Genomic DNA, 24,024 nt, shown 5'->3' on the forward strand with positions numbered 1-24,024 from the left:
CTTGTGATTCTCAGAAATATTTCCTCAAGAGGCGAAATTTGAGCTTCCTGCTTTTGGAGTTGTGGGTTCCAAGCTCTCCAACAATGTTTGGATCATGCCAGGGACCTCGGATCAAGAGAACATGAACAGTCTTGAGGAGTCTGCTGCCTCCTGGCTGGGGAAAGTCATGTTCACTCACACCGATTTCGACATGTTTATGGCTCAGAAGAAACCTAATGACCTGCCATCTCCAACTGAGGTGGTCACTGGTGAGTGATAACTACCTCTGCGTTTAACTTCTCATACATCCTGGTTATGTCAGTGATGTGGTGTTGTCTGTGTTGAAAAATAAGCCTGGTGGTGGTATGGTATCTTGTTATTTATGGAATCTTTAGATGAAAACTTTGCGAACATCTGGATTTGTTGGTTTTACTTCAAAAGTGGCATTTGAGATTNTATCTCTCTTTCACCTATACTTAATTTTCTCAGCTTTAGCACTTTCCAGTTACATATATTTACTTTAGTTGCTACATGAATAATTTGCTGAATGAGGTTGATTGATACATNCCTTATTGTATAATGTTATTTGGATTGAGTATTTCTGATTTTGGCATCTTCATATTCAGCATAATACAAAATCAGAGTAGAAGATGATTTGAAACAATCTTCTGGTTTCGACAGGATTTTGCTAGGGTTCAGTTTTACTTCCTTGACTTCTAGGTGTTGTAGAGCAACATCTTATGCCTTGCGTCTTGTAAGAGTGTACATTTTGCTGGCATGAGGCTCCACTAGGGCAGAGAGTTGTGTTTTAATACTTGAAAGTGTCAAACGCTGCATTCATTATAGTCATGGTTCATGATTAGGTTTCAGGTGTGAATAGTAGTAATGGAATTAACAGAATACTAATGCATGCATTGTTTATCATAATTTACCGCCCATAAGTCACGAGCATTAACAATAGCTGATGAATCAAGGCCAAGGTCCGCCCATCGAGCTGTGATGTTTGCAGGTACTGATCCTCTGTTCCATAGGATGACAGCTACTCGTTTCTTGCTTAGTGGACCTGCCCATACCTGTATTGCACACCACATATGTTACATGTTTTGTGTTTTCGGCATGTGCATACACATATATAAGAAAACTAGTACCTCAAGATCACCCTCTTTCTTGACTTTCTTTCCCTGGATCCCAAGTTTGTCTGAACATAAACAGCTCACAAGCTCTTATCACTTTAGGATTTCATGTTAGCAGATTCTGAAGTGGTTAAGAAATTTTCTATATTATTTACCTTGATTAACAGAAATCACCTCTTTGTTGCTAAGCAACTCAAAGGTAACTTTGTCCATCGATCGAAGATCACACCCGATCAGCAGAGGAGCCTGCAAGAGAGAACACAGTCCAACATTGGGTTAAGTATGGAAACATTGATACTCTGTTCAGGGCTTTCAGGTAAAACAACATTTCATACTTTTGCCAATGCCCAGATACTGAAATGTGACCTGTATTCTTCTTTAGTCATGCCTCCATTTCCCACTTCGAGCATGTCTGGATCTGTTTAAGTTTTATCCGGACATCGATATCACTTTCATGGTTCTTGATACAATTGACTCACATCTGTTTGTTAACACCAAACTACTTACCGTTCCACGATCCTGGTCTTGCGTAAGATGCCCATCGATCGTTCTGATCCGCTATCATTGTCATGCTAATAAGCAAAAACGAAGAGAGAAACATCTTCAAGTTCATGTATTATTAAGATTGAAGAAAAAATGCTAAGAAGCCATTAAAGAACAGAGACCTGTTCCAGTTATCTTGAATATCTCCAGTTGTTCTCCAACTGTTGCCAATATCTCCTGCCCAAGTTGCTGGATCCTCTTGTCCCCTGCACTTACAACTCAGTTTCTTGTTAATATCGTCAGACCAAAGTTGTCTGATAAAAACATTAGTGGATCTTCTTACCATTCACACAAAGAGAAGAATATGGATCTTCCTGAATTTAGGAGAGCTTTGCTCATCTTTGGGTATCTTTCTCTTGGACTTGTACCTGTATTTTCGCAGTTATCATACTTCAAGTAATCAATCCCCTGTCGAATACACCACAACAGAAACACACAGCTTCAAGGATCATGAAATTAGTTCAGATATAGCATACATACAAGCATATATACATACTTACCCATGAGGAAAATGTTTTGGCATCTTGTTCTTCATGCCCAAGTGAGCCCGGCATGGTTTGGCTGCAAGTAAGAGTCCTAGAAATTGAGAAACATATGATCATTAACCAAATTAACCATGTCTTTAAAATGTTTTTGGATTTATAAGATAAATCTCTTGTATGTATCTATATCTATACCCGGCATCAGAGTAAATCCCAAGCTTTAGCCCTCTGCTGTGAACATAATCTGATAAAGCTTTGATTCCTGAAGGAAATGTCGATGCTTTTGCAACCAAGTTCCCCTATCAAATACACCAGAAACACATCTCACTTTGGTTCTTGATTCTCAAAGACTCTTGTAATGAAAATACATCTTTGATAGGGTTTAATTAACCTTAGAATCTCTCTTGAGTTCACCCCAACAATCATCTATAAACACAGACAAAAACAGAGCAAATCCATTAAGAAAACGAAGTGATAAAAAACAGAGTGGCCATACCAAAATGGTTTTATTTTTTATTTTTACCTATGTTAATATACTTGTAACCTCTAGCAGAAAGACCACTTGAAACCATTGCATCAGCTGCAGAGAAGCTCAGATTATTAGTATTATTTATACTATCAATTAATCGTGCATCAGATTTGCTTTCTAGAATCAGTAGTCACCCGTTTGTTTGATGAGGGTTTCATTGATGTTACACTGAAAATGATTCCAGCTGTTCCATCTGATCAGAGAGTAAATCAATCATAAGAGGTAATTAAACTTGTGACTCAAGTAAGTGAAATCAATGAAAACAAATGAAGAGAGGATCGAACCCCATTTGAGGAGAGCGAGCAAGTCCATTGTTCATCAACATTCGACTCTGACGAAACCCATCAACAATCTGAGTCAGAGTCAAAGTGAACGTAATGAATCTTAAGAAGAAACCAATAAGAACCATTGCTTGATCAAAGCTTTTTTCTTCTTTCCTCCAATGGCTATAAACTGACTCAGAGTTTGAAGAAAAATCAAAAGTGGGTTCTGTAGTAAATGTTGATGGTTAAGTGGGATCATGCCGATCTCTATATATATACACACACAGACTGTGACTGCAGTCAGAGTTGTCTCCATAGCAAGTGGGTCTTTTTTTTCTTTGTTTCGGAAATTTTAATTTTATTTTTCAGATTTGTGTAGCTTTAGTCACGGATATGGAAAATAAATATGTTATACTGTTGTCTATGGTTGTGACGCAAAAAAGTGTAAAAAGATTGAGGAAAAGAAGAAGTCGTTTCAAACGACTCGTTTGTAAACTGTGTAGGACGTATTCATAACTAATTCTAATAGTTAGTGAAAGGCTGCGACTGATGTCAACTATTGTGTGGTTAACCATTAACCAGATAACACACACAAGTGTTGTCGGTCGGAGTATAAGCGATGGAGTGACCACTAGAGAATATATATATACCCAGTCTCCGGATTTTTAGTAAGAGATGATGAGAAATAATGAGTTAATTGTAAAGGTTTAGCTAACTCTAACAAAAACAATTAACAGCTAATACGATCCAAACTTTTCTTCTTCTTTATTTCTTACTGTCTCAGGAACTGATGTTATACCACAGTGAACTTGCTATTTTTTACGTAAATTACAAGGAGGAATATTTCAGCTATAAACAAGTGTTTTTGGAGTGACGGACTTTTTAATTATGAATAAACCAATTAAGCTCTGATAACGTCATTTACATCCAAATTACAAAAACAGAATTCTTCACGCGTTTCAATAAGTCGTTAGGTTTTCGTTGTCATTATCGCATTGGACTCTAGTAAACACAATCGAATCATTATTTATTATGACCATTTTTATACACATTTTTATATTTGTATTTAGAAGTGTGATGTTTGCTCTGCTCTGATGAGCCCAAACCGTGGTCCTACGAGCCGGTGGCCGTTCGAATGGTATATATACATTGATACGCATGTTCTTATCAGTTATTATTAAAAAATCTGAGCATGCTTTCCGAGTGTGATGTTTCATACTTCCTCTCTCACATAGATTGATGTTTTGGGATATTTTTTTGTCCCACAAAAATTGATGTTTTGTAAACTTCAAGAAGTAATCATTAAAAATATTTAAATTTTTGAATTGTTATTGGTTTATATTTTCTCTCTCTACCAAAAAGAAATTATAAATTAATTTATAAATAAAAATAAATTTTTTTCTTAATATGTGTGAAAGTATCAAAACATCAATCTTTGTGTGACAGAGAGAGTATTTTTTTCATTTTTGTCACTATTTTAAAGTATTACATAATTTTGAGAATTGAGATTGTAAGCAAAAATAATAATAATAACTAAACCTATTTCTAACTAGGTTAAAAGTTTGAACTGGTCAAAAATGCAAAACTCAAACCAAAGAGTATACTTTACGGCAAAGGCTCTTAGGTTATTGTTTTTACTGGTCATAAATAACGCCACACAGTTACAAAGTGTATAGTTTACGGCAAAGACTCTTAGGTTATTGAAATGATGAGATGAATTTTTTTCTCGAGTGGACCAACGTGGTAACGCACAAGGGCTGTGATGTGATGTGATATGTCGTGTGTCGTACGCAACAAAAAAAAAAAGCAAAGAGTTATTTTTTTTTTTTGGTTTAAGGCAAAGAATTCATCATTATATGGACACACATGTCGATTCAAACTCATCGACAACACTATTGAATTATATCAGTAGAGAATTTTTAGCATTTTGAGCAAACAGAACACTTTATTGGAGAACATCTGTGGAAACACAATTTGAGACGAACCCTTATTGTTTTTACAGAATAATCGGAGAATACAACATAGCCACACTAACTCTCTTTATCCTGTATACATATACATATTTCACGCAACAGGTTTGAGAACATACAGCTTACACGCATGAGAATCCACTGTTGCTGTCAAGTTCCCTACAAACTTTTGCTTCAATGTCTTGTGCTGTTTTCACATCACAACAAAACACATTCGTCAGAAGACAAAATATCAGATTTTATTTAGTGTATGTATATACAGTTGAATACGTATGCATTTATGTATGTATGTATGTATGTATCATGTATGCATACCTCCCATAGATCTCTGGCTTGAACGATGCTGTTTGCAGGGATCTCAAGATCATCCCAAAGAGCAGTAATCGAAGTTCGCGATGGTCCACGGTTCAACAGAAGCAAAGCTACTCTGTAACCTGACAATGGTCCTGCCCAAACCTGATTCCATTTCCCAATTCATTACCAAAAACAAAGTATTCTATTAAATAAAAGCTTATGTCCATACAGGTCCATATAGACGGAATAGTAAATGTCTAGTATTTAGATGTAATCAGACCTCGATATCGCCTTCCATTCTAACCTTCTTGGCCTGAACACCGTGTGGATCTACAAGAAATGTCTCCTTTACTTTATCATAAATTCAAACATGGTTTTAATTAAGGAGTCAAAAGATGGCTTAACCAGTAATCAAGTACCTTGATTAATAGCAATGACTTCCTTGTTTGCAACAATCTCCATTGTTTCTTTGGTCATGTTTCTTATGTCACAACCAAGTAGAAGGGGGGCCTGAAATATATATGCAGCATTGGTTTCAGACTTGATACATTTTCATTGAACGGAGTTGCTCTAATTTGGGAATTTACTTACCTTTGAGATTGCCCATATGCTGAAATGGACTATGTACTCTTCTTTAGTCATCCCTCCATTACCCACTTCAAGCATATCCGGGTCTGCAACCAACAACAAACTCAACAATGTTTTCTCCAAAATCTTAAAATATGCAAAAACACTTAAAAAAACGGTCTCTACCGTTCCAGCCACCAGGCCTTGCATGCTCAGCGTAGACTTCATTCATGTCTGCTATTGAGATCATACTGTAATAAGCCCCACAAATTGTTAAGATGAGAAATCTTCAGCGTTTTTGAAGAAAGATTTCGCCATCTTTTATCTTTTACTCTTACCTAAGCCAGGTATCTTTGATGTCATTAGTGGTTCTCCAACTGTTGCCTACTGGAGATCCCCATAGAGCTGGATGCATATCTCCCCTGATAACAACACGGTTTGAATTAGTCATATTCTTCCACAGAGGAATAAACACAATCTTCTTATTGAAAGAGAACATGATTTTATACCATTCACACAAGGAGTAAAAGATGGGGCGGCCAGATTTCATCAGAGCTCGGGTCATCAGTGGATACCTGAATAGTATCATCATCCAGTGAATGTGAATCTCGTCTATTAAAAAGATCTGGTGGCTAAGTAAACCTGAAACTCAACTGGTCTCATCAGGTATACCTGACAGTAGGTTTAGAGCCATCGTTGTTGCAGTTGTCATACTTCAAGTAATCAATTCCCTGAAATTTCAGCCCAAGCATTGTCTGAAAATCAGGGCAATGACCAGTTTATGAGATGTCAGAAAACAAGAATGACATCTAACGTACCCATTCTGCAAAGGTCTTGGCATCATGCTCCTCATGGCCTAAAGAACCTGGCATGGTTTTGCTGCAGGTAAAATACCTATAAACCAAAGAAATGTTTTAAGGACAATTGTGTATTCTTGTTCAAATCACTGAAGCTATGATTCTAGAAACAAAGGCTAGAAAAAAAAGTTTACCCTGCATCTGAGTAAATCCCAAGCTTAAGGCCCTTGCTGTGAACATAATCCGCAAGGGCTTTAATACCAGAAGGGAAAGTTGACTTCTTTGGCACCAGACTTCCCTGGAAAACAGATTTGGGGAAGATAAACATATATCAAAAACTGCAGAATAGGAAATGAAACCAGGAATACACAAACAAGTGTTTAATACCTTGTTATCACGAGCAATTTCAGCCCAGCAATCATCTGATGGAAAAAACCAAGATTTTAGTACTGTGAAGAACAATATATAACCAATGAAAAAGTTTTACTCTTTAAGAAATCACATTGATATAATGATTAGTCATATTGGAGCCATACCGATGTTAACATAGTTGTAACCAAGCTTAGCGAGGCCAGTGGTAACCAAAGCATCAGCTGTTGCAAGCATTAAATTTACTGATTTGTTAAGATGACAGAAGACTAGAGATGCAAAGATTAATCCAGGATTGAAAAAAAAATTGAAACTTTACCAAAGAAATTGAAACTTTACCAGTTTGTTTGATCATCTTCTCATCTATGTTGCAGCTGAAATGGTTCCAGCTATTCCACCTGAAATTGAAAACACCATCACATTGAACTTCATCAAGACATCATCAAGAAAGAACACAAAAAAAAAAAAGCAAAACACTTTTCACAACATAGAGATAAATAATCGATTATGAACTTAGTCTGAACACAAAAAAGTTCAGGACAAAGAAGTTAAATTCAAGCTACTACGATTATGGTCAAAGACTATGGTTGTAGAATGTGTGTTCTCTTCCGATTTCACAAACTCCAATTTAGGGAATCAATGGTAAAATCAAAGGGAAAGAAGGAAGCAGAGTTATACAGACCCCATGGGAGGAGTGACGCCGAGGCCATTAGCGAGCAAGTGTCTTCTTAAGATCTCAGAGTCGTCGCCGTCAACGTCAACTGATCTCGAAGACTCGACCATCGTCATCATAACCATTGATAAAACCATCATCGTAAGTACCGTTGATATCTTCACCATCTCAAGTTTCTCTGTTCTCGTCATCTCTGGAAAAATCTCGTCAAACAAAAAACAGAGTGCGAAGCTTAAGTAGTTGACGAATGACGAACACTGATTTGTTTGTACTTGTAGTTGTTTGTAGTAGAGAGAAGCTTAAGAGTGTTCTTCTATAGGACTATAGATATCTGTTTATTCCAATTTTGCCCCTCAAACTCTTATCTGTGTTTTTTTTTTTTTTTTTTTTTTTTTTTTTTTTTTTTTTTTTTTTTTTTTTNACTTTCCATTTTTAACAAAGTTAACAAATCTTTAACGTCCATATAAGCCAAAGATCTTTATATATATAGTCGTAAATCCCAGAGTCTGACCAAAATTAACGTTGGAGATTTTCAAAATTTGTAAAAGTATTGTTTTAAGTGGAAGCAAAATCGAAATCAAACACTTGGGTCTGTTTTTAGGGAAAGGTCTAGATGGGTTGTGTGTTATCACTTTACCCATCAATCAGTGTATCGTAGGATTTGTAATTGTGAAAAACAAAAATTCTACACTTTGTTTATGTTTACCCTCTTGAATAATGAATTAAATGCATGATTTTACTTAATTTCTGCTAGTGAACAAAAATGTATGATCAGTATTTTCATTTCTTTTTTACAATACGATTTTTTTGGTGTTTATATTACTTCAAATGTTGATATTAAAAGTAGTCAGGGTTAAACCACCAACAAATTAATGATTTTGTATAATATCCTAGTTTTGATTATGAATTTTTCAACATCCTAGTTTTGAATATGTGAGATAAAAACAAAAAATAATTGTTTGTATTAAAGGTAAACTATAATTTCTGGATTTTTCTTCGAAATATGCGATATGTCCTTTTCTTGTCAAGAAATATATGTACATGTCTTTATGGACTTAAAAATTATAGAAGGTCTTTGATTTCTGTACGTCTTTTTTTTGGTCGGCATATATCATTCCTTCTCCTTTTAATTTTGTTTACACTCGAGGGTTTTCAAAAACTTATTTATATATCAGTCTTGTGTTACGTTAAGTGTTGGGTACTGATCAAATATTCCTACTTAGTAACTCGGGACAAAAGAAAAAAAAAAGTTCTGAAAAAATCAATAACTCTATCCATTTAATCCGTAATTTAGTTTTAACAGATCTAGTTTATGATGACATATGTATTTTGTCACTTTTCACCTTATAAGTTGCTTAGTTTGGAAAAAGAACATTACAATTCCCCAAAAATAATCAAAACCTGATGCACAAGTAAACCCCCTCCAAATAAAAAGAGAATCAACAGTGACTTCATGAATCAACCCTCCGACCCACCTGCCCACATTCTCTCCAATCTTTCTCCTATGACTATAAAACGCACCCTCTTCTATCTCCACGATATCGTACTCGTTCAAGCAAGCAAGCAAGCATCATCATCATCATCAAGACTCGAGAAAGAGAGAGAGAGAGAGAGAGAGAGAGAGAGAGAGAGAGAGAGAGAGAGAGAGAAAAAGTCGGACTGGGGACCGGTGCTAGTGACGGTGATACTCTTCGTGATGCTCACGCCAGGGCTTCTGTTTCAGTTGCCTGGACGACAAAGATACGTTGAGTTCGGTAATTTTCAGACAAGCGCTGTATCAGTTATCGTCCATTCTCTTCTCTACTTCTCCCTTGTCTGCGTCTTCCTTCTCGCACTCAAGATTCACATCTACATCGGCTAGTTTCAACTCCGTTGCTAATGTTATCTTGTCCAAGTTTTCTCTTCAACTTTTTAACCTTAACTATCATTTATATCCAATATTTTAATTGCTAAATTAATGTACCTTTTGTTTGGACTATCATTTATATGGTCCATTAACACTTTCTATCGGACCCTTTTGTTTTAATTTATGTGTTTACCTTTTCTCTTCTTGTAAACGCAAATATTATGCTTAAAATATTAATCATTGGCATTGTTAGTTACCTTACTTAAGCTAGCTAGATGAGCAAGTCTGCCTTCGAAGCTGGACATCCGATTATTTGTTTGCATTCGTTTAAGTTATTCCTCTTATAATTATGGTTACTCATGTTGCGAATGCTCTAAGTCATGAACAAAAAGTAGCTAGTCTATATGTGTTGAAGAATAATATAGACTTATAGTATGGCATCTTGTATATATGAACAATTCAAATGAATCAGTCACCCAAACGTGTTAATTCGGTTATTCTGAATATACATATAAAACCTGATTCTTTACTTACTAATGAGTTAAGAACAAAAACTCTACATGCACCTACATATATGAGATAAAAAGATAGAGTGAGACATAATGGAAACTAGGGATATATATATATATATATCTAAATTGAGCCAAAACCCATTTGAACACTGAATATGTGAAAAGAATAAGCGTCATCAATAGAACTGAAACAAATGCCTTAATTAACTGCAAGATCCCTTTCACGGAATTAGACAATAATATGTGTATAAGTTCAAAATTTACAACCGACTACATTACTTAATTCGAACTTCAATCAATTAAGAATAGGGACGATCATAAAGTAATAGTGATCCATAAAACCACTCCATCTTCTTTGAATCTTTATTGTGATTATCTTCGTAGTCAAGTACTTCTTTCTCCTCATCAGACGTGTGTCATCAAGTTCTTTATTTGCAGATATTTTCCTAAACTAAGACACAAATATCCAATTATCACCTACTAGTAAAAGCCAAGAAAACATCATCTCGTATGTGTTGACTCCGATAGTTAATGTACCAAATGCGATTTACAAAAGCAAACCGATTAAGTAACCAAAATAAACCGGTTATCGTTATTAAGTGGACGTAAAGCACACCGACAGGAAATTACAAATACGATTACTTAAGGAGTAGTAGATTAATAAACTGTATTGCTTTTTTTTTTTTGACAGCAAACTGTATTGCTTATTTACGATAAAAACTAAAAAGTATGCTGTAAGTAACTTAAAATAAAATATCAACCGAATCAAATTAATATGACAAACACTAATACTATAATATTAAAACTCTATAATACTCAGAATCAGACAAAAATATTTTACCTCCTTTAATTTTTGAACAGACAAAAAAGAACAAAAAATTCACTTAAAGATGAAATATACTGTGTGTGACATTAGAAAAAGGAATTATCATATTTTAATGATATTTTATCAGAAAATACATTTGTATTAAAGTAAAAAGAAGAACACTTTTACTAAGATGTTTAATCCAGATTTTTTTGTTCTGTACATAGTTTCAGATATAAAATAGAAAGTCCTAATATATCTCAGTTTGCAATATGTTTTTAAAGTTTGTTTAATCAAATACTATAGTTATATAAGATTTGTAAATTTGTTTGGTCAGTTTGAAAAGGTAGATTAGATCACTTTACCAAAGAAGTAAAACAAATAATATAGTTATGTGATATTTTTTTTGTCAGGTAAATAAAATTACAGAAAGGAGAGTAAATCGATTTAAGTAAAATTGAGAAAACGTTACCCAAAGTCAAGAAATTTGATTATGGAATTTGAAAAAAAAAAAATGATTATGGAATTTGAATAGAGAGAAGAGGTAAAATAATAAAATAAAATGAGAATTAATAAGGCAGCTTCCTCTCTTTCTCTCTCTGCTTCCTTGTGTAAATCTGTCTGTGTGTCATTCACATTTCTCACACACTCTCTCCTCTCGTCGCCATTAGGGTAGAGGAGAAAACACATTTTGAAAGATATATAAGAGTGTATGAGTTAACTCATCCAACAACTCCATTTGTTTTTTTTTTCTTTTTTCTTTTTGTAAATCTTCATCGTAAAGGGAACAACAGTACGACGTTTACTGCAAGGTACTGTTCCTCTCAATCTGCATTCTTTTTATAATCAATTTTGGGTTCGGAGCTGAGAGATTTGGCTTTCTGGGTTTTTGTTGGAGATCAATTAAGCTTAAAATTTGCTGGTATGCTTATATATAGTATCTTCATCACTCATCTCTTTTCTATTGGATTTTTTTTTAAAAATTATTTCTTACTGATCTCTATTCCCAGATTTCAGATTGGGAGAACCGGAGATCTTAAGCTGCTGCTTTGAATGTTGGCCGATGTAAGGGTTTCGTTTCCGCCATGAACACCAAGCGCGCCTACAAGCTCCGTATCCTTTTCTTCTTTATTCCAAATTTTCTTTAATTTCATCTTTTAGGGTTCACGAGATCTGTATGCACTTCTTAGCTGTTTGTTTTGAGCTTTATGACTGTTCGGTATCTGTGTGCTTCCAAATTTATAGACTTTTTTAAGTCAATTTGATGAGATTATTGCTTAGCCCTTAACTTATGTGATACATTGGGAATTCCACAGAGGAATTTGTGGCACATTCTGCTGCTGTTAATTGTCTTAAGATTGGGAGGAAGTCCTCCAGGGTTCTTGTAACTGGTGGTGAAGATCACAAGGTCAATCTTTGGGCTATTGGTAAGCCCAACGCCATTCTGGTCAGTTCTTACTTCTCCCTCCATTGCTTTCTTTTTCGGAATGCCTCCGGTAGATTATGAGTTAGTTCTAAGGGGAATGCGACATACTTTAGATATAATGTAGTTGAGCGGGTTTGAATATTGTCTGTCTGACCTGTCTACTTGTGGGTGTTTTGTGGTCAGAGCTTGTATGGGCATTCGAGTGGGGTTGATTCAGTAACGTTTGATGCTTCAGAAGGCTTAGTAGCAGCAGGAGCTGCTAGTGGTACAATTAAACTTTGGGATCTCCAGGAAGCAAAGGGTAAGTTTAGTAGTTTTAATGATCATCTAAATTTGCTCTTCTCTTTCTCTGTTTAGTCAGCCACACCCAGCTATTATATCTACTGAATATGTAATTTTTTTGTTGCATCTATGAGAAGTTGTCAGAACTCTCACTGGTCACAGGTCGAATTGCGTAGCCGTAAATTTTCACCCTTTTGGCGAGTTTTTTGCTTCTGGATCTCTAGACACAAATCTTAAGATATGGGATATAAGAAAGAAGGGTTGCATCCATACTTACAAGGGTCACACTCGAGGGATCAACGTACTCAGATTCACTCCAGATGGTCGTTGGATTGTTTCTGGAGGAGAAGATAATGTTGTCAAGGTTTGTAGCTGCCTTTTTCCTTTCTTAGTGTGTATTGGGGAGGACAACTGGGGAGTCAATTTGATAAAATTCAGAATTTTTACTTTCCGATGATACTTTGAAGAACAATACCACATTTTGTTTAATAGGCATAGACTGGTGCTGAGAGATGTGTGGATGAGAACATGCGATTAGTTGATGTCACCTCTCTGCGGCTGAACATGCTATTATTTCGGGGAAAACTTTTGCTTAGTGCTAGCATACTACCTGATCAACTTGGATACATAGATTATCTGGCTTTCCTACTCTTTTTGAATTATCGCTTTGTCTCCTCAGAGTTTTTACTGCTTAGTGAAAAGCAAATTACCTGCAATTTTTGCCTTTTTCTCTTAACGTTGGATCTCATTTTTGGGTTGCTTTCACCAGGTGTGGGATTTGACTGCTGGAAAACTTTTACATGAGTTTAAGAGTCATGAAGGGCAAATTCAGAGTCTGGATTTTCATCCTCATGAATTTCTGCTAGCAACAGGTCTGTATCACACTTACTAGGGAAACTTCATAACGTTGAAGCTCTTAGATTTTCGGGTGACATAGATTTATCACACAATGATATGAACCTGATTTATTCTTAAAGCTAAATGTGCTATGAGCAAGATTACATGTATAACTAACCCCAATATCATTAGACCACTTGCATCATCTTCTCTTAGCAACTCACATATTTACAGCTTTCTCATATGTTTGGCGGTCGGCTACTTTTTTTATGGCATCGTTTTCTTTACTACTGTATTTATATAGGATATGTTTTTTTTTTGCCTATGGTAATAGGTTCAGCTGATAAGACTGTAAAATTCTGGGACCTTGAAACATTCGAGCTTATTGGTTCTGGTGGAACTGAGGTATCATGTGTTGTCTGTACTACTCCTAGGTATGCGCTAAGTCTAATTCGAGTATTCTATCTTTCTAATATTCTTATTTCTTAGACTACTGCAGTCCGATGCCTGACCTTCAATCCAGACGGAAAGAGTGTGCTTTGTGGATTGCAAGAAAGTCTCAAAGTAAGTTCTTCCGGATGTCTCAGTTAGATATATATGAACTTAACAAATCCCTCTTTTAAGGATATAACACTTATATATCACTGCTTTTAATCTTATTATACATGTTTGCTGTCCTTTCTTCACTAACTTCCATGCAAATTGTAGATTTTCTCTTGGGAGCCAATAAGATGTCATGATGGAGTGGATGTTGGATGGTCAAACTTGTCGGATATGAATGTTCACGAGGGAAAGCTTCTTGGTTGCTCATACAATCAAAATTGTGTAGGCGTGTGGGTTGTGGACCTCTCGGTATCTCTCTCTCCCTGCATGCTTTGTAATAGTTTCGCCTGTTCCGTAGTTGCTATCTCTAAGCTCTCCATCCAATTTTCTAATGACATTCTCAGCGCACTGAGCCTATGAGTGGAGCCGCCAATCAGTCAAATTCCCATCCAGAGAAAACATCAGGCTCAGGCAGAGATCAAGCAGGTCTTTACGATAACAGCTCAAAGGTTATTCTCGGAAAGTTGCCTGGTTCCCAGAAAGTGGACCCTTTATTGAAGGAAACAAAGTCTCTTGGAAAATTATCTGTTTCTCAAAACTCGGATCTTTTGCCAAAAGAAACGAAGTCTACCGGAAGGTCATCAGTATCTCAAAGCTCAGATCCTTTGGTAAAGGAACCAAAGCCTCACGGAAAGTTGTCAGTTACTCATAGCGCAGACGCAGTAAAAGAGTCAAGAACCTTGTCATGTATGTTTTACTTTATTCTCTATTTTCTTTCTCTTTTCGCTCTTTGCTACAATGTTACGGCTTATTGATATTGCATTTTTGGTTTGTCTGCTATTTGCTGAAGCCACAGGAGGTATATCAGACTCTAGTCCTCGCAGGGTTACTTTGACCAGTGCTCCGAAAATTGCTTCTGGTGTTTCTACAGTTGTCCCTATTGCTGCAGCTTCAAAGAGGAATTTTGGAAAAGTTAACCCAAAGGCGAATCCTCCAGTAGTCAATAAAGAAGATTATTTTCAAGTCATTGTCCCCAGAACAGACCCAATAATTGAGCAGGCATCTGAATCCAGAGCAGAACTTGACATAATTGGAAGAACTATGCCATATTCACTGCAGTCAAAGGCTGCTGATTCTCGAAGGCTGTTGAGCAGCAGAAATGAGCCAGATCGACCAACCAGTTCGCTTCTTGAAAGGTCGCAGTCTCAGCCTATAGAACCAAATATTTTACAAGATGGAAATACATATCCTAGTGACGAAGGTGGCACATGGGATACAGCTGAGAGAACAACTAAAGATAACAGATACAGGGGATTTGGAAGGTTTAGTTCAAGATCACTGGTGAGATCACCTCCGAGCAATTACGACCAAAGCTGTATGTTTAAACGCCTTTCCAGTCTTCCTTTTTTTTAGAGCAAATATGAATGACAATTGATATTGCTCAACTATCTTGGCATCTTAGTTACGGAGAACACTTTTATGAGTTTCTGAAGGACTTGGGTTTATATATATAAGTTCCTAGGAATCAGTCTTTAGGTATATATTTTGTTTTTTAGTAAATTGTTTTAGTAACATAACTTCTTATTTAGTTGGTTCTAGGAATCAGTCTTTTTTAGTACGTCTATATTATAGATACGTATGTTGAGTTTTCTGGATCTTGTGCTCAGTTCTAAGCTAACTTAACTCTTTATTTCAGCTGACTTGAGTAGCTATAATGCAAATAGAGATTCAAGTCCTACTGAAAGTCGAAAAGGAGGTAACTCTTTCTGAAAATTTGTTTTTTTTTTCCCTTTTAATATGCGTATGAAAAAAATTCTCATTATCTGCCTTGACATACTAGGAAGACTGCATTCCCTCGTTCTAAATAGGGAAAGAAGAGGAAGATTTTCGAACTTTGAGGGTCCTGTTTCGAGTTCTTCCGGTGGAAACATGACTGCACCAAGCATTCGCTCTCCCAATATGGTAATGACATTAAAGTTTTGTTTTTTATTTGGGATCTCGAGGCTATGAAACATGGACTGTAGAAACGAAGAACGATGAAGGGCAAAATTAAGAGCGACGAGTAATAAGTCAGATGTCAGATCCTTTTTTAGTTTTTTATAAACATTCAACTGATCCTACATCTTCAGCGTTTTAGTAGACATTAAAATTCCCAGCTACCAGTCTTCAACATCTCATATAGTCATGCTTACGCTGTGTTTCTACATCTCAAGCAGAGAGGAAACCATGTGCCAGTTGATCAAGGAATCACTTCTGCTAGCGAAGAAGATATAGTTGCAGACATAATGGGGCAACACGATCAATTTGTCAGCTCTATGCAGTCTCGCTTGGCTAAGTTACAGGTAACACCAAGAAAGTACAGACTGTGATAATCTTTTGGTCTGTTTTACTAATTAGAATGCTAGCAGTAATACTTCATAGATTTCAGTAAACATTGTTTATCTACTAAATAGCTTCACCCAATTGGCAGGTAGTCCGTAGATATTGGGAAAGAAATGATATTAAAAACTCGATAAGTTCAATAGAGAAGATGGCTGATAATGCTGTAAGCAACTTCTGTTTGTTTCCTTTCACATCAGTGTATATAGAAACACCACGTATATATTTGCCACTTACGCAAACCCCTCTCATTATTTCATTTGGTACAGGTTATTGCGGATGTTCTACTTATAGTAAACGAGAGACCTGAAATTTTGACACTGGATACTTGTACCTCCCTTCTTCCCCTTTTGACAGCTCTTCTAGGGAGCAACGTGGACCGGTAAGCTATTCATTATGAAGAACATAGTGACATGATCATCTATCAAACTATGAATCCGTAGTTTTTCTTTCTTACTAATAACCGTTTTCTGTCTCTAGTCATTTGAGTGTCTGCCTAGATTTGCTGCTTAAGCTGGTAAGAATGTATGGGTCACAAATTTACTCGTCGCTGTCGGCTCCATCATCTGTTGGTGTAGATATTGAGGCTGAGCAAAGGTTGGTTCGAGCTTCAATCTTACCTTTCATTGTAATTTTTTTTTTGCAATTTACTCTCTCTAGCAAGTCAAATATTTTTGTTGCTATTCAGGATGGAGCGGTACAGTTGTTGCTTTGTAGAACTCAAGAAAATCAAGGCTTGCCTTCCCTCTTTAGCAAGGTGAGTTAATGAAGAGTTAAATGGTTCTCTTCTCTCTTTTTTTCTTTCTTAGTCTATTATCTTACGTCTTATATGGATATGCAGAAGAGGAAATTTGGTGGCAAAGACTCTGCATGAACTCAACTTAACATTTCAAGAAGTTTCATCGTGATGACTCCGTACTTTTTGGATGTGGATTTGGCTCCAGTGTGGAGTTTAACAAGACTAAAGCTAATTCTACCAAACTAACCAAAAGAGTCTATGGAAGACTAACTAACCCTCGCGTATTGCGTCAGGCCACTGCTCGAGTCGGTAAACTTTGCTCCACGGTTACTGTCTCTCAGTTTCAAGCTAGCTCAGTGTGTAAAGAGCCATTTCGGCTGTTGTATTGATCTTCTAGGTTATCATATCTTCCACAATGTTTAGCTATTTGTTCTTAAGAGCACAAAAGAGAAGCCTATATTTAACAAAACTGGTTTTCTAGAAGATTCAGATCTTGAAATACTTGTACCCAAAATCGGGATTTGCCATTCCCTCTTCCCAGTCCCCAAGTCGTTTACCACCAAATACTACTTGTTGAATGCCCAAGTACCTGAAATTTCATATCAACAGAGATTAAAGTTTTCTGCAACAAATAAGGTATCAATCAAAGATGATATAAGGAAACAAACACGTTCCCTTGTGTTACTTACTCTGAACTCATAACTGTCAAACAGTTGAGAAGCACATCAAGGGCAAAGATATCAGAAGTACCAAGATCAACCCTACAACAAACAGTGCAAGTAAAGTTCAGACTAGTTACACGGTTTTTAAGGAAATGGGTTGCATTATGAAGGATATGTCAGAACAGTTGATTACCACACACGACCCCAATTGTCTTGAAATTCAACATCGCTGATGTCATGAAACGATGAAGGCATCACTTTGAAGCCCTTCTCCCCGTCGTAGAGAGGATCATATTCTAGAGATGAGTTTGCTAGCTGCAATCATAGTTTAGATTATATCATTCAGACCGAACCTGTAATCGATGGGGGTGTAATTGATAATAGATAAGGATCAGTAGAAGAAAATACAAACCTGTAAGTTAGATGTGTTGAAAGCGCCCAATCTCCCCATAACATACCATGCCTGTATAACCTGTTAACAAAAGAAAGAAATGGAAGAAGCATTGAGTCATCACAACAAGACTCGGCGTTTTGCAATCAATAGCAAGAAGAAGATCAATTTCTTACACTTCCAATAAGATCAACATCTCGATCTGAAGGCGTTCCATAGAGCTCAAACCATATAAAGGAATCAACAGGATTGAAACTGCAGTCATCAAAATAAGAAGAATACTGGTCAAATAACAATGAGTAATTAATGGAATGGGATTCTGAAGTAGTCTTATACTCTTATGTTGAGGAACGAATGCAGCAGAAACCAAAGGGAAGCACAATACGTCAATAAAGATATTAAAAAAAAGTTGCTCACTCTCTGAAGTTAACTTTGAAAGAAAGCACAGAACCAGTCTTCTGCTTCTGGAAATCTTTTCCCTTCTTCCTAACCCTTTCTTCAACCTGAATAGATTAGTAAACACATACATGTCGAACTTCAAAATGGATAGAAACAAACAACACATAGAAATGTCTCTGGTCATATGCCAAATCTTCATTAGCAAAGAAACTCTAACAGAGAAGTCAATTCATTGAAATGAACAACAAATTTACCTTCTTTCTCATGAGCTCAGGGTTTCCAATGCTATCACCAAGAACAGCTCGAAGCTCTTCATCATCTTTACACGCACTTTCCAGTACCCTGCACATATAAATTCCAACAATTCAGCAAAAAATTTCACGAATTTCTCGTGATTTAGGCAAAACCACAAACACTTGGAGTGCAAATAGAAGTACTTGGCCCAAGAAGGGTAATCGTGAAGACGATCGTAGTCGCGTTTTCTCTTTTCTTCTCTAACCTTGAGTAATCTCCTTCCTCTTGCCGACGTCCCCGACCCTTTCTTCGCCGCCGACACTCCGCCGTCACTGTCACCGGTGTGGTTGTCGGAATTAGCGGAAACAGCGACGAGAGTGGGAAGATTACGTTTGCAGGGAGAGAATGATTGTGTCTGAGTGATAAAGAAGGGAGAGAAAGCGAAATTGAGATTCACGGTGCATGAAGACGACAGCGATAAGAGTTTATTTTCGTACATTTTCTTGTTCGATCGTAGTCGCGTTTTGTAAGTAAGTAACCAACAAGCTCAAGTTTTGTGTGTTTCCTGCGTTCTTCTTGTTTATAAAATTTTGCTCTTTCAATGTTTATCGGATTACAACATTTTAAACTCGGTTCAATCCGGTTAAGACTTACTTATCCAGTAGAGAAGCCAACCCAATTGGATTACTTCCTAAAACCAATGTGACCGGATGTAACTCTATCAAACAATTTGGTCTATATGAATAGCAAACTGTAGGTTGGAACAACAACAACATCCCTCTCATAGTCATAGCTTTAGCTTATCACATTGGACACAAAACCTGACGTCTTGCTGATTCTTGTGATCATATATACGTCTTACAATTTACACCAACACCTTCGGCTTATGTAGTCATGGCCACAACAAAAAAGTTGCAGCAAAAGAACTATCCACATTGACCTTTTGCTCTCAATTGATCTTAACCATTCACACTCTCATGCAATTTGTGATGAATCAGTATGGCTACTAACTCAAAGAATCCCACAAAGATCACAAAATTGCAATAGACCGACAACTGCATCCCAATAAGCACCTAGAAAACATCTGATGTCATTCCTTTTCAGTTCCTGATCCTAAACTACAAACCAAGAGTTGCAGCAACCAATGTCTTTAAAACCTTCATGCCCACTGCAATCAACTTCATAACCCCCCCCCCAACGGGTGATAGATTTTAAGGATAAGATAGGTCCAATGATATTATTTGAAGCAAACCCAACACAAACGCAAAATCAGTTTTTGTAGACTTCCACAAGCTCGGCAATGGATCAAGAAACAGCTTTCAACATAAGAAGTACAAAAAAGAAGCAATAGAGGATTCAAGAATGGGTGGAACCTTATGTATATATAATAAAGCTAAAAATGTATACAAAAGGGTACATACAAACAAACCCATTCATTCACAAAAGATTTTTCTCAAGTCTAATTAAGATCAGAAAGAGACAGAAGAAGAAAGCTTTTGCCTTTTTGTTTGGATTCAAATCACGGATCAATTAACTCGAACTCATCTTCCTTAAGATGTGTGAAGAACTTGACAGGGCCACGACCTTCGATCTCTTTCACAAACTGTACCTTAAACGGCAGATTAGCTGAGATTCTCTTTCCTTTCCAAAGAACGACGTAATCTTTGATAAAACCTTCCATCCCCATCAATTCAACCTCCGGAACACGAACCACATGGTAAACTTTCAACGGCGCCGTAACCCTAACCCTAGCCCCAATCTTCGCCTTGGCCTTCTCATCTTCCTCCTTCTCCAGTGACGTCGTAGGTGACGAGAGATCAGCGTCCGCGTCTACAGAAGCCGCCGATTTCACTGCAGTATCGCAACGAATCTTCGTCGATTTCCGCGAGATTGAGAAGGCGCATTTGCTTCGACCGTAGGAAGTGGATAATGAGGTAGGTACCAAGATAGACGAAGATGAAGAAGAATTGATCGATTTGCGTCCGTAAACAGATGCAGCAGAGAGAGAGTCTTGAGATGACGGAGGACGAACGACGGAGATAATCGCCGGTGATAGAGCGTAACCGCTAGTCATCTGCGTCTGAGCCGGAAAAAAACAATTTTTTTTTATGAAAGTGAGAGTAAAACCAAAAAAGATTAATTGTTTTAGCGCCTCATCTATTTATATAAGATGCTTAATTTAATTAAGGTGATTACTAATTTTGCTAATTATTTGCTTTCGGATTAGTTTTGGATAATTAAGGTGACGCGTGTCAGGCTTAAGACAATGTAAGGGATGAGGAACTTGTGGCTTCAGTTAAAGAATCCAACACTGTAAATACTAAATAATATCTTTGAGACAAATTCAAGATATTATTATCGGCAGCATTTCATAAAACACACAATATATTTATTTTTATATTTCCACAATAGTACCAAAATCAATGAAGTCAATTGAAAGATAAACAAGAAAAAAAAGAGAGATAGGAGTAAAAGGCTTTGTGTTGAGTCCCAGGTTTCACTTGTGGCATTTATGATCTCCATTGTTGCTATTATGACAAGAATTTAGAGTAGCTTTCTTTCACCATTGTCTTCACATATAGCTCTCCTGCTCTGTATGAAGATCTTACCTGCAAAGAAGTATATATAACCAAATCACATTAAGCACATCTCTGGTTTTTTGATGTTCTCAGATATTTTGCCTATTAAAGAGATCGAGAGCAAGAGCCGTTCGTGGCTTTACCAGTGGACCACTTGCAACATAGCGGAATCCTATTGATTCTCCGTATGTTTTCCAGAAATCAAACTTCTCAGGTGTGACATACTCTTTCACAGTCAGATGCAATGGAGTTGGCTGCATTGTAGAACAAAAGAAAGGTTTTTTTAATCATCGATGTTCTCTGGAATTTGAGCTCTTTCTGTGTTGGAAATAGGAAACGGGAGGATGAGATAGTCTGAAATATGTTTTAAGTAATGAGTTTACCTGTAAATACTGGCCAAGTGTTAGAATGTCAACATCTATTGCTCTTAAATCAGCCATTGCTTCCTTCAACTCTTCAATTCGTCTGTTTCTCCCAGACCAAGCATTATGGATGTCTTTGTGATCATTCCAGGTTTGCTGATCTTTGCATGTTTCAAAACCGACATGCTCTGCTCATATCTGCCTTCGCCACATGTGATCCACATTTGTAAAAAATACAAAAAAAAAAAGAGATTGACTAAAACTGGAGATGCATATAACTATCTATGTCTCGCTTTGTTAGACTGAGGAGATAATTGACTATGTATAATTAGTGACAAAGTTGATTACCCATAACAGAGGATCAATTCAATGCTCAACCCATCTATGCCATAACCAAATTCAGAACAAATAGAAAGATGAAGAACAAGAAAACAAAACTCACCCAGCCCTAGGATCTCTTACGAGTCGTTGAAGCCTTTTTACAGTCTCAACATTGTGAGCAAAAACATCCAATCCCGAGTGCACAAGAGTATCGACAGCCTCCAAGTCCCCACGGAAATCAGAAGTTAAGCATTCTATCATTATATCCGGCTTATGTCTCTACAAAGATGAGATATACATTTTAATTTTTACATTTAAAACCAAATTCGTGTTACCACAAAAAGTATTCTTACGAGATCAAGGACAAAGGTCTTATCCTGTAAACTTGAACTGACAAATATGAGCATATTTTATTCTTACACTACTTATGATTTCAATAACATATTGCATAAAAAGTTACCTTCATAGCTTTGACAGTCTGCGCAAAATGTCCACTTCCACCATCAGGTATATCGTCACGGTCTACACTGGTGATAACTATGTAATCTACACTGCAACAAAGGAAAACCCAAGAGAGCATATTATATATTAAAAACGATGCATAATTGACTGCTGAGATTGCATTGACACCATTTTTTCTAATTTCATCCCCTCTTCATTTACTCTATCCTATAAACAGTTCTGAACACAACCATTACAAAAGCTAAAGGAAGATATAAGCAGATTACTCAGACTAGGAATCAAATAAAAGTCACATACCCCCAACTGGCTATGGCCTTGGCAGTGTTCTCTGGTTCCATTGGGTCAGGAGGAGGAGGATTTCTACTGGTTTTAACAGCACAAAATCTACAACCACGAGTACAAGTATCACCAAGAACCATGATGGTTGCAGTTGCTACACCATCACCACCTCCATTCCAACACTGCACATCATCATAAACCAAAATTAAGAATCTTTAATGAGCTTGATTGAATTAGCATGTAGTTTCGCATACCCACAATTCATAAAGCCGATACATTTTAACTTTCAACAATGGTGGAGATAAGAAAATGCTAACCTCGCCGATGTTAGGGCACTGAGCTTCCTCACAAACAGTGTTGAGATTGAGACGAGAAAGAGACTCCTTCACCTCCTGAAACCTCTCGCCTTGTGGAGCCTTTTGTCTCAACCAAGAAGGTTTCTTCACATTCGGATCTCTCCCCGTGAATGGACCCATCTTCGGCATTCCTCCTGGGTAAGGCTCGCTTTTTTTCCCTNATCAAACTCTTCTTCAAGGAAGACGAACCCTCCATCTCCGACGACAGGGACACCGCATTGGTCCGCATCGGTGACGACACATCCCCGGACTCGCATCGGATTCTGAAACCCAAATTCAAGAATTTACTTGAATGATGATGATGATGATGCTTCTGAGTCGAGATCGAAATTGAGAAAGTGGGTTTCGTGAATGAGCAATGATGAATCATGATTCGTATGGGGAAAAAAATGGAGTTTAGGCTGATTTGAACAGAAGAAGAGTGTAGAAGAAGAGAGACTCTGGTTTGGTTAGCAACTTTGGGAAATCCGCCAACGACTCCTGCAGGTAATTTGGTTCGGTTTATACCGGTTTTATTTGGTTTATTCGGTTCGAGATTTTAGATTTATTCGGTTAGTGGGTTTTAATTTTTAATTAAATCAAGACCAGTTTGCGATTCCAGCCACTAATTGTAATTTTTTATCGAAGGACATAAACCCTAATCATCATCATCATATAATTGTATAAAGCTTCGCCGCCGTCAAGAGAGGAGGAGGAGGAGGAAGTAACTGATTGTTTACAATGGCGAAGGTGGAAGAGATTGAGCACGAGGAGGAGAATATCGAGAAAAGGGTGAAGAAGAAAGGTAAACACGACAAGCCGAAGCCATGGGACGACGACCCAAGCATCGACCGTTGGACTGTCGAGAAGTTCGACCCGGCATGGAATCCCACTGGCATGCTCACTACTAGCAAATTCTCCACACTCTTTCCTCAATACAGAGAGAAGTATCTTCAGGATTGCTGGCCTAGAATCGAATCCGCTCTCAAGGAATATGGTATCGCCTGCAAGCTCAACCTGGTGCGTCCCCCC

At 37.0% G+C, this 24,024-nt stretch overlaps 8 protein-coding genes across 12 annotated transcripts in view; 3 read left to right on the forward strand and 5 right to left on the reverse strand.

Moving 5' to 3' along the window:
* Window positions 547-3,184, reverse strand: LOC104734858 (alpha-galactosidase 2). The gene is made up of 14 exons (XM_010454520.1): window positions 2,951-3,184; window positions 2,801-2,859; window positions 2,661-2,717; window positions 2,529-2,563; window positions 2,333-2,436; window positions 2,156-2,231; window positions 1,939-2,063; window positions 1,778-1,861; window positions 1,620-1,684; window positions 1,448-1,530; window positions 1,268-1,358; window positions 1,128-1,177; window positions 912-1,052; window positions 547-810 (listed from the first exon to the last, which is right to left on the reverse strand). Exons 1-14 carry the CDS (start codon window positions 3,073-3,075, stop codon window positions 718-720), a joined length of 1,188 nt encoding a protein of 395 aa, XP_010452822.1. The 5' UTR covers window positions 3,076-3,184; the 3' UTR covers window positions 547-717.
* On the reverse strand, window positions 4,855-7,890 carry LOC104734859 (alpha-galactosidase 1). The gene is made up of 15 exons (XM_010454521.2): window positions 7,609-7,890; window positions 7,266-7,324; window positions 7,094-7,150; window positions 6,945-6,979; window positions 6,752-6,855; window positions 6,579-6,654; window positions 6,433-6,491; window positions 6,270-6,335; window positions 6,099-6,182; window positions 5,947-6,011; window positions 5,785-5,867; window positions 5,613-5,703; window positions 5,474-5,523; window positions 5,215-5,355; window positions 4,855-5,086 (listed from the first exon to the last, which is right to left on the reverse strand). The coding sequence occupies exons 1-15, from the start codon at window positions 7,788-7,790 to the stop codon at window positions 4,994-4,996; spliced, it is 1,245 nt and encodes a 414-aa protein (XP_010452823.1). The 5' UTR covers window positions 7,791-7,890; the 3' UTR covers window positions 4,855-4,993.
* LOC104737892 lies at window positions 9,053-9,601 on the forward strand. The gene has a single exon (XM_019234454.1). It carries the CDS (start codon window positions 9,053-9,055, stop codon window positions 9,458-9,460), a length of 408 nt encoding a protein of 135 aa, XP_019089999.1. The 3' UTR covers window positions 9,461-9,601.
* LOC104734861 (katanin p80 WD40 repeat-containing subunit B1 homolog) lies at window positions 11,358-17,457 on the forward strand. Of its 5 annotated transcripts, none has more exons than XM_019235089.1 (19): window positions 11,358-11,684; window positions 11,773-11,875; window positions 12,079-12,209; window positions 12,372-12,489; window positions 12,608-12,834; window positions 13,240-13,342; window positions 13,642-13,712; window positions 13,797-13,871; window positions 14,016-14,159; window positions 14,255-14,597; window positions 14,701-15,225; window positions 15,547-15,606; window positions 15,691-15,812; window positions 16,064-16,192; window positions 16,321-16,395; window positions 16,499-16,611; window positions 16,710-16,826; window positions 16,918-16,986; window positions 17,071-17,457. In XM_019235089.1, the coding sequence occupies exons 2-19, from the start codon at window positions 11,848-11,850 to the stop codon at window positions 17,135-17,137; spliced, it is 2,517 nt and encodes an 838-aa protein (XP_019090634.1). In that variant the 5' UTR covers window positions 11,358-11,684; window positions 11,773-11,847; the 3' UTR covers window positions 17,138-17,457. The 5 variants fall into 5 exon arrangements, with proteins under 5 accessions (XP_019090634.1, XP_010452825.1, XP_019090636.1 ...); XM_010454523.2 differs by having other exon boundaries at window positions 16,067-16,192; XM_019235091.1 differs by having other exon boundaries at window positions 11,780-11,875.
* LOC104734860 lies at window positions 17,326-19,239 on the reverse strand. The gene is made up of 8 exons (XM_010454522.2): window positions 18,858-19,239; window positions 18,675-18,762; window positions 18,439-18,524; window positions 18,198-18,276; window positions 18,043-18,102; window positions 17,824-17,945; window positions 17,658-17,729; window positions 17,326-17,557 (listed from the first exon to the last, which is right to left on the reverse strand). Exons 1-8 carry the CDS (start codon window positions 19,151-19,153, stop codon window positions 17,455-17,457), a joined length of 906 nt encoding a protein of 301 aa, XP_010452824.1. The 5' UTR covers window positions 19,154-19,239; the 3' UTR covers window positions 17,326-17,454.
* LOC104734862 (ferredoxin-thioredoxin reductase, variable chain, chloroplastic-like) lies at window positions 19,958-20,799 on the reverse strand. Its single transcript, XM_010454528.2, has one exon. It carries the CDS (start codon window positions 20,726-20,728, stop codon window positions 20,174-20,176), a length of 555 nt encoding a protein of 184 aa, XP_010452830.1. The 5' UTR covers window positions 20,729-20,799; the 3' UTR covers window positions 19,958-20,173.
* LOC104734863 (lipoyl synthase, chloroplastic) lies at window positions 21,022-23,455 on the reverse strand. The gene is given in 9 exon segments (XM_010454529.2): window positions 21,022-21,263; window positions 21,377-21,487; window positions 21,617-21,691; window positions 21,694-21,793; window positions 22,038-22,195; window positions 22,377-22,467; window positions 22,676-22,839; window positions 22,975-23,176; window positions 23,178-23,455. Coding segments are annotated over 9 exon segments (1,185 nt in total). The 5' UTR covers window positions 23,384-23,455; the 3' UTR covers window positions 21,022-21,185.
* Window positions 23,632-24,024, forward strand: part of LOC104734864 (KRR1 small subunit processome component homolog) — a gene marked incomplete in the record, with an annotated part of 3,053 nt that continues 2,660 nt past the window's right edge. The window contains 1 exon segment of the mRNA XM_010454530.1: window positions 23,632-24,005. Coding sequence (XP_010452832.1) covers window positions 23,734-24,005 — 272 coding nt within the window.

This window comes from Camelina sativa, chromosome 13 (genome assembly GCF_000633955.1).
Source record: "Camelina sativa cultivar DH55 chromosome 13, Cs, whole genome shotgun sequence".
Taxonomy (NCBI): Eukaryota; Viridiplantae; Streptophyta; class Magnoliopsida; order Brassicales; family Brassicaceae; genus Camelina; species Camelina sativa.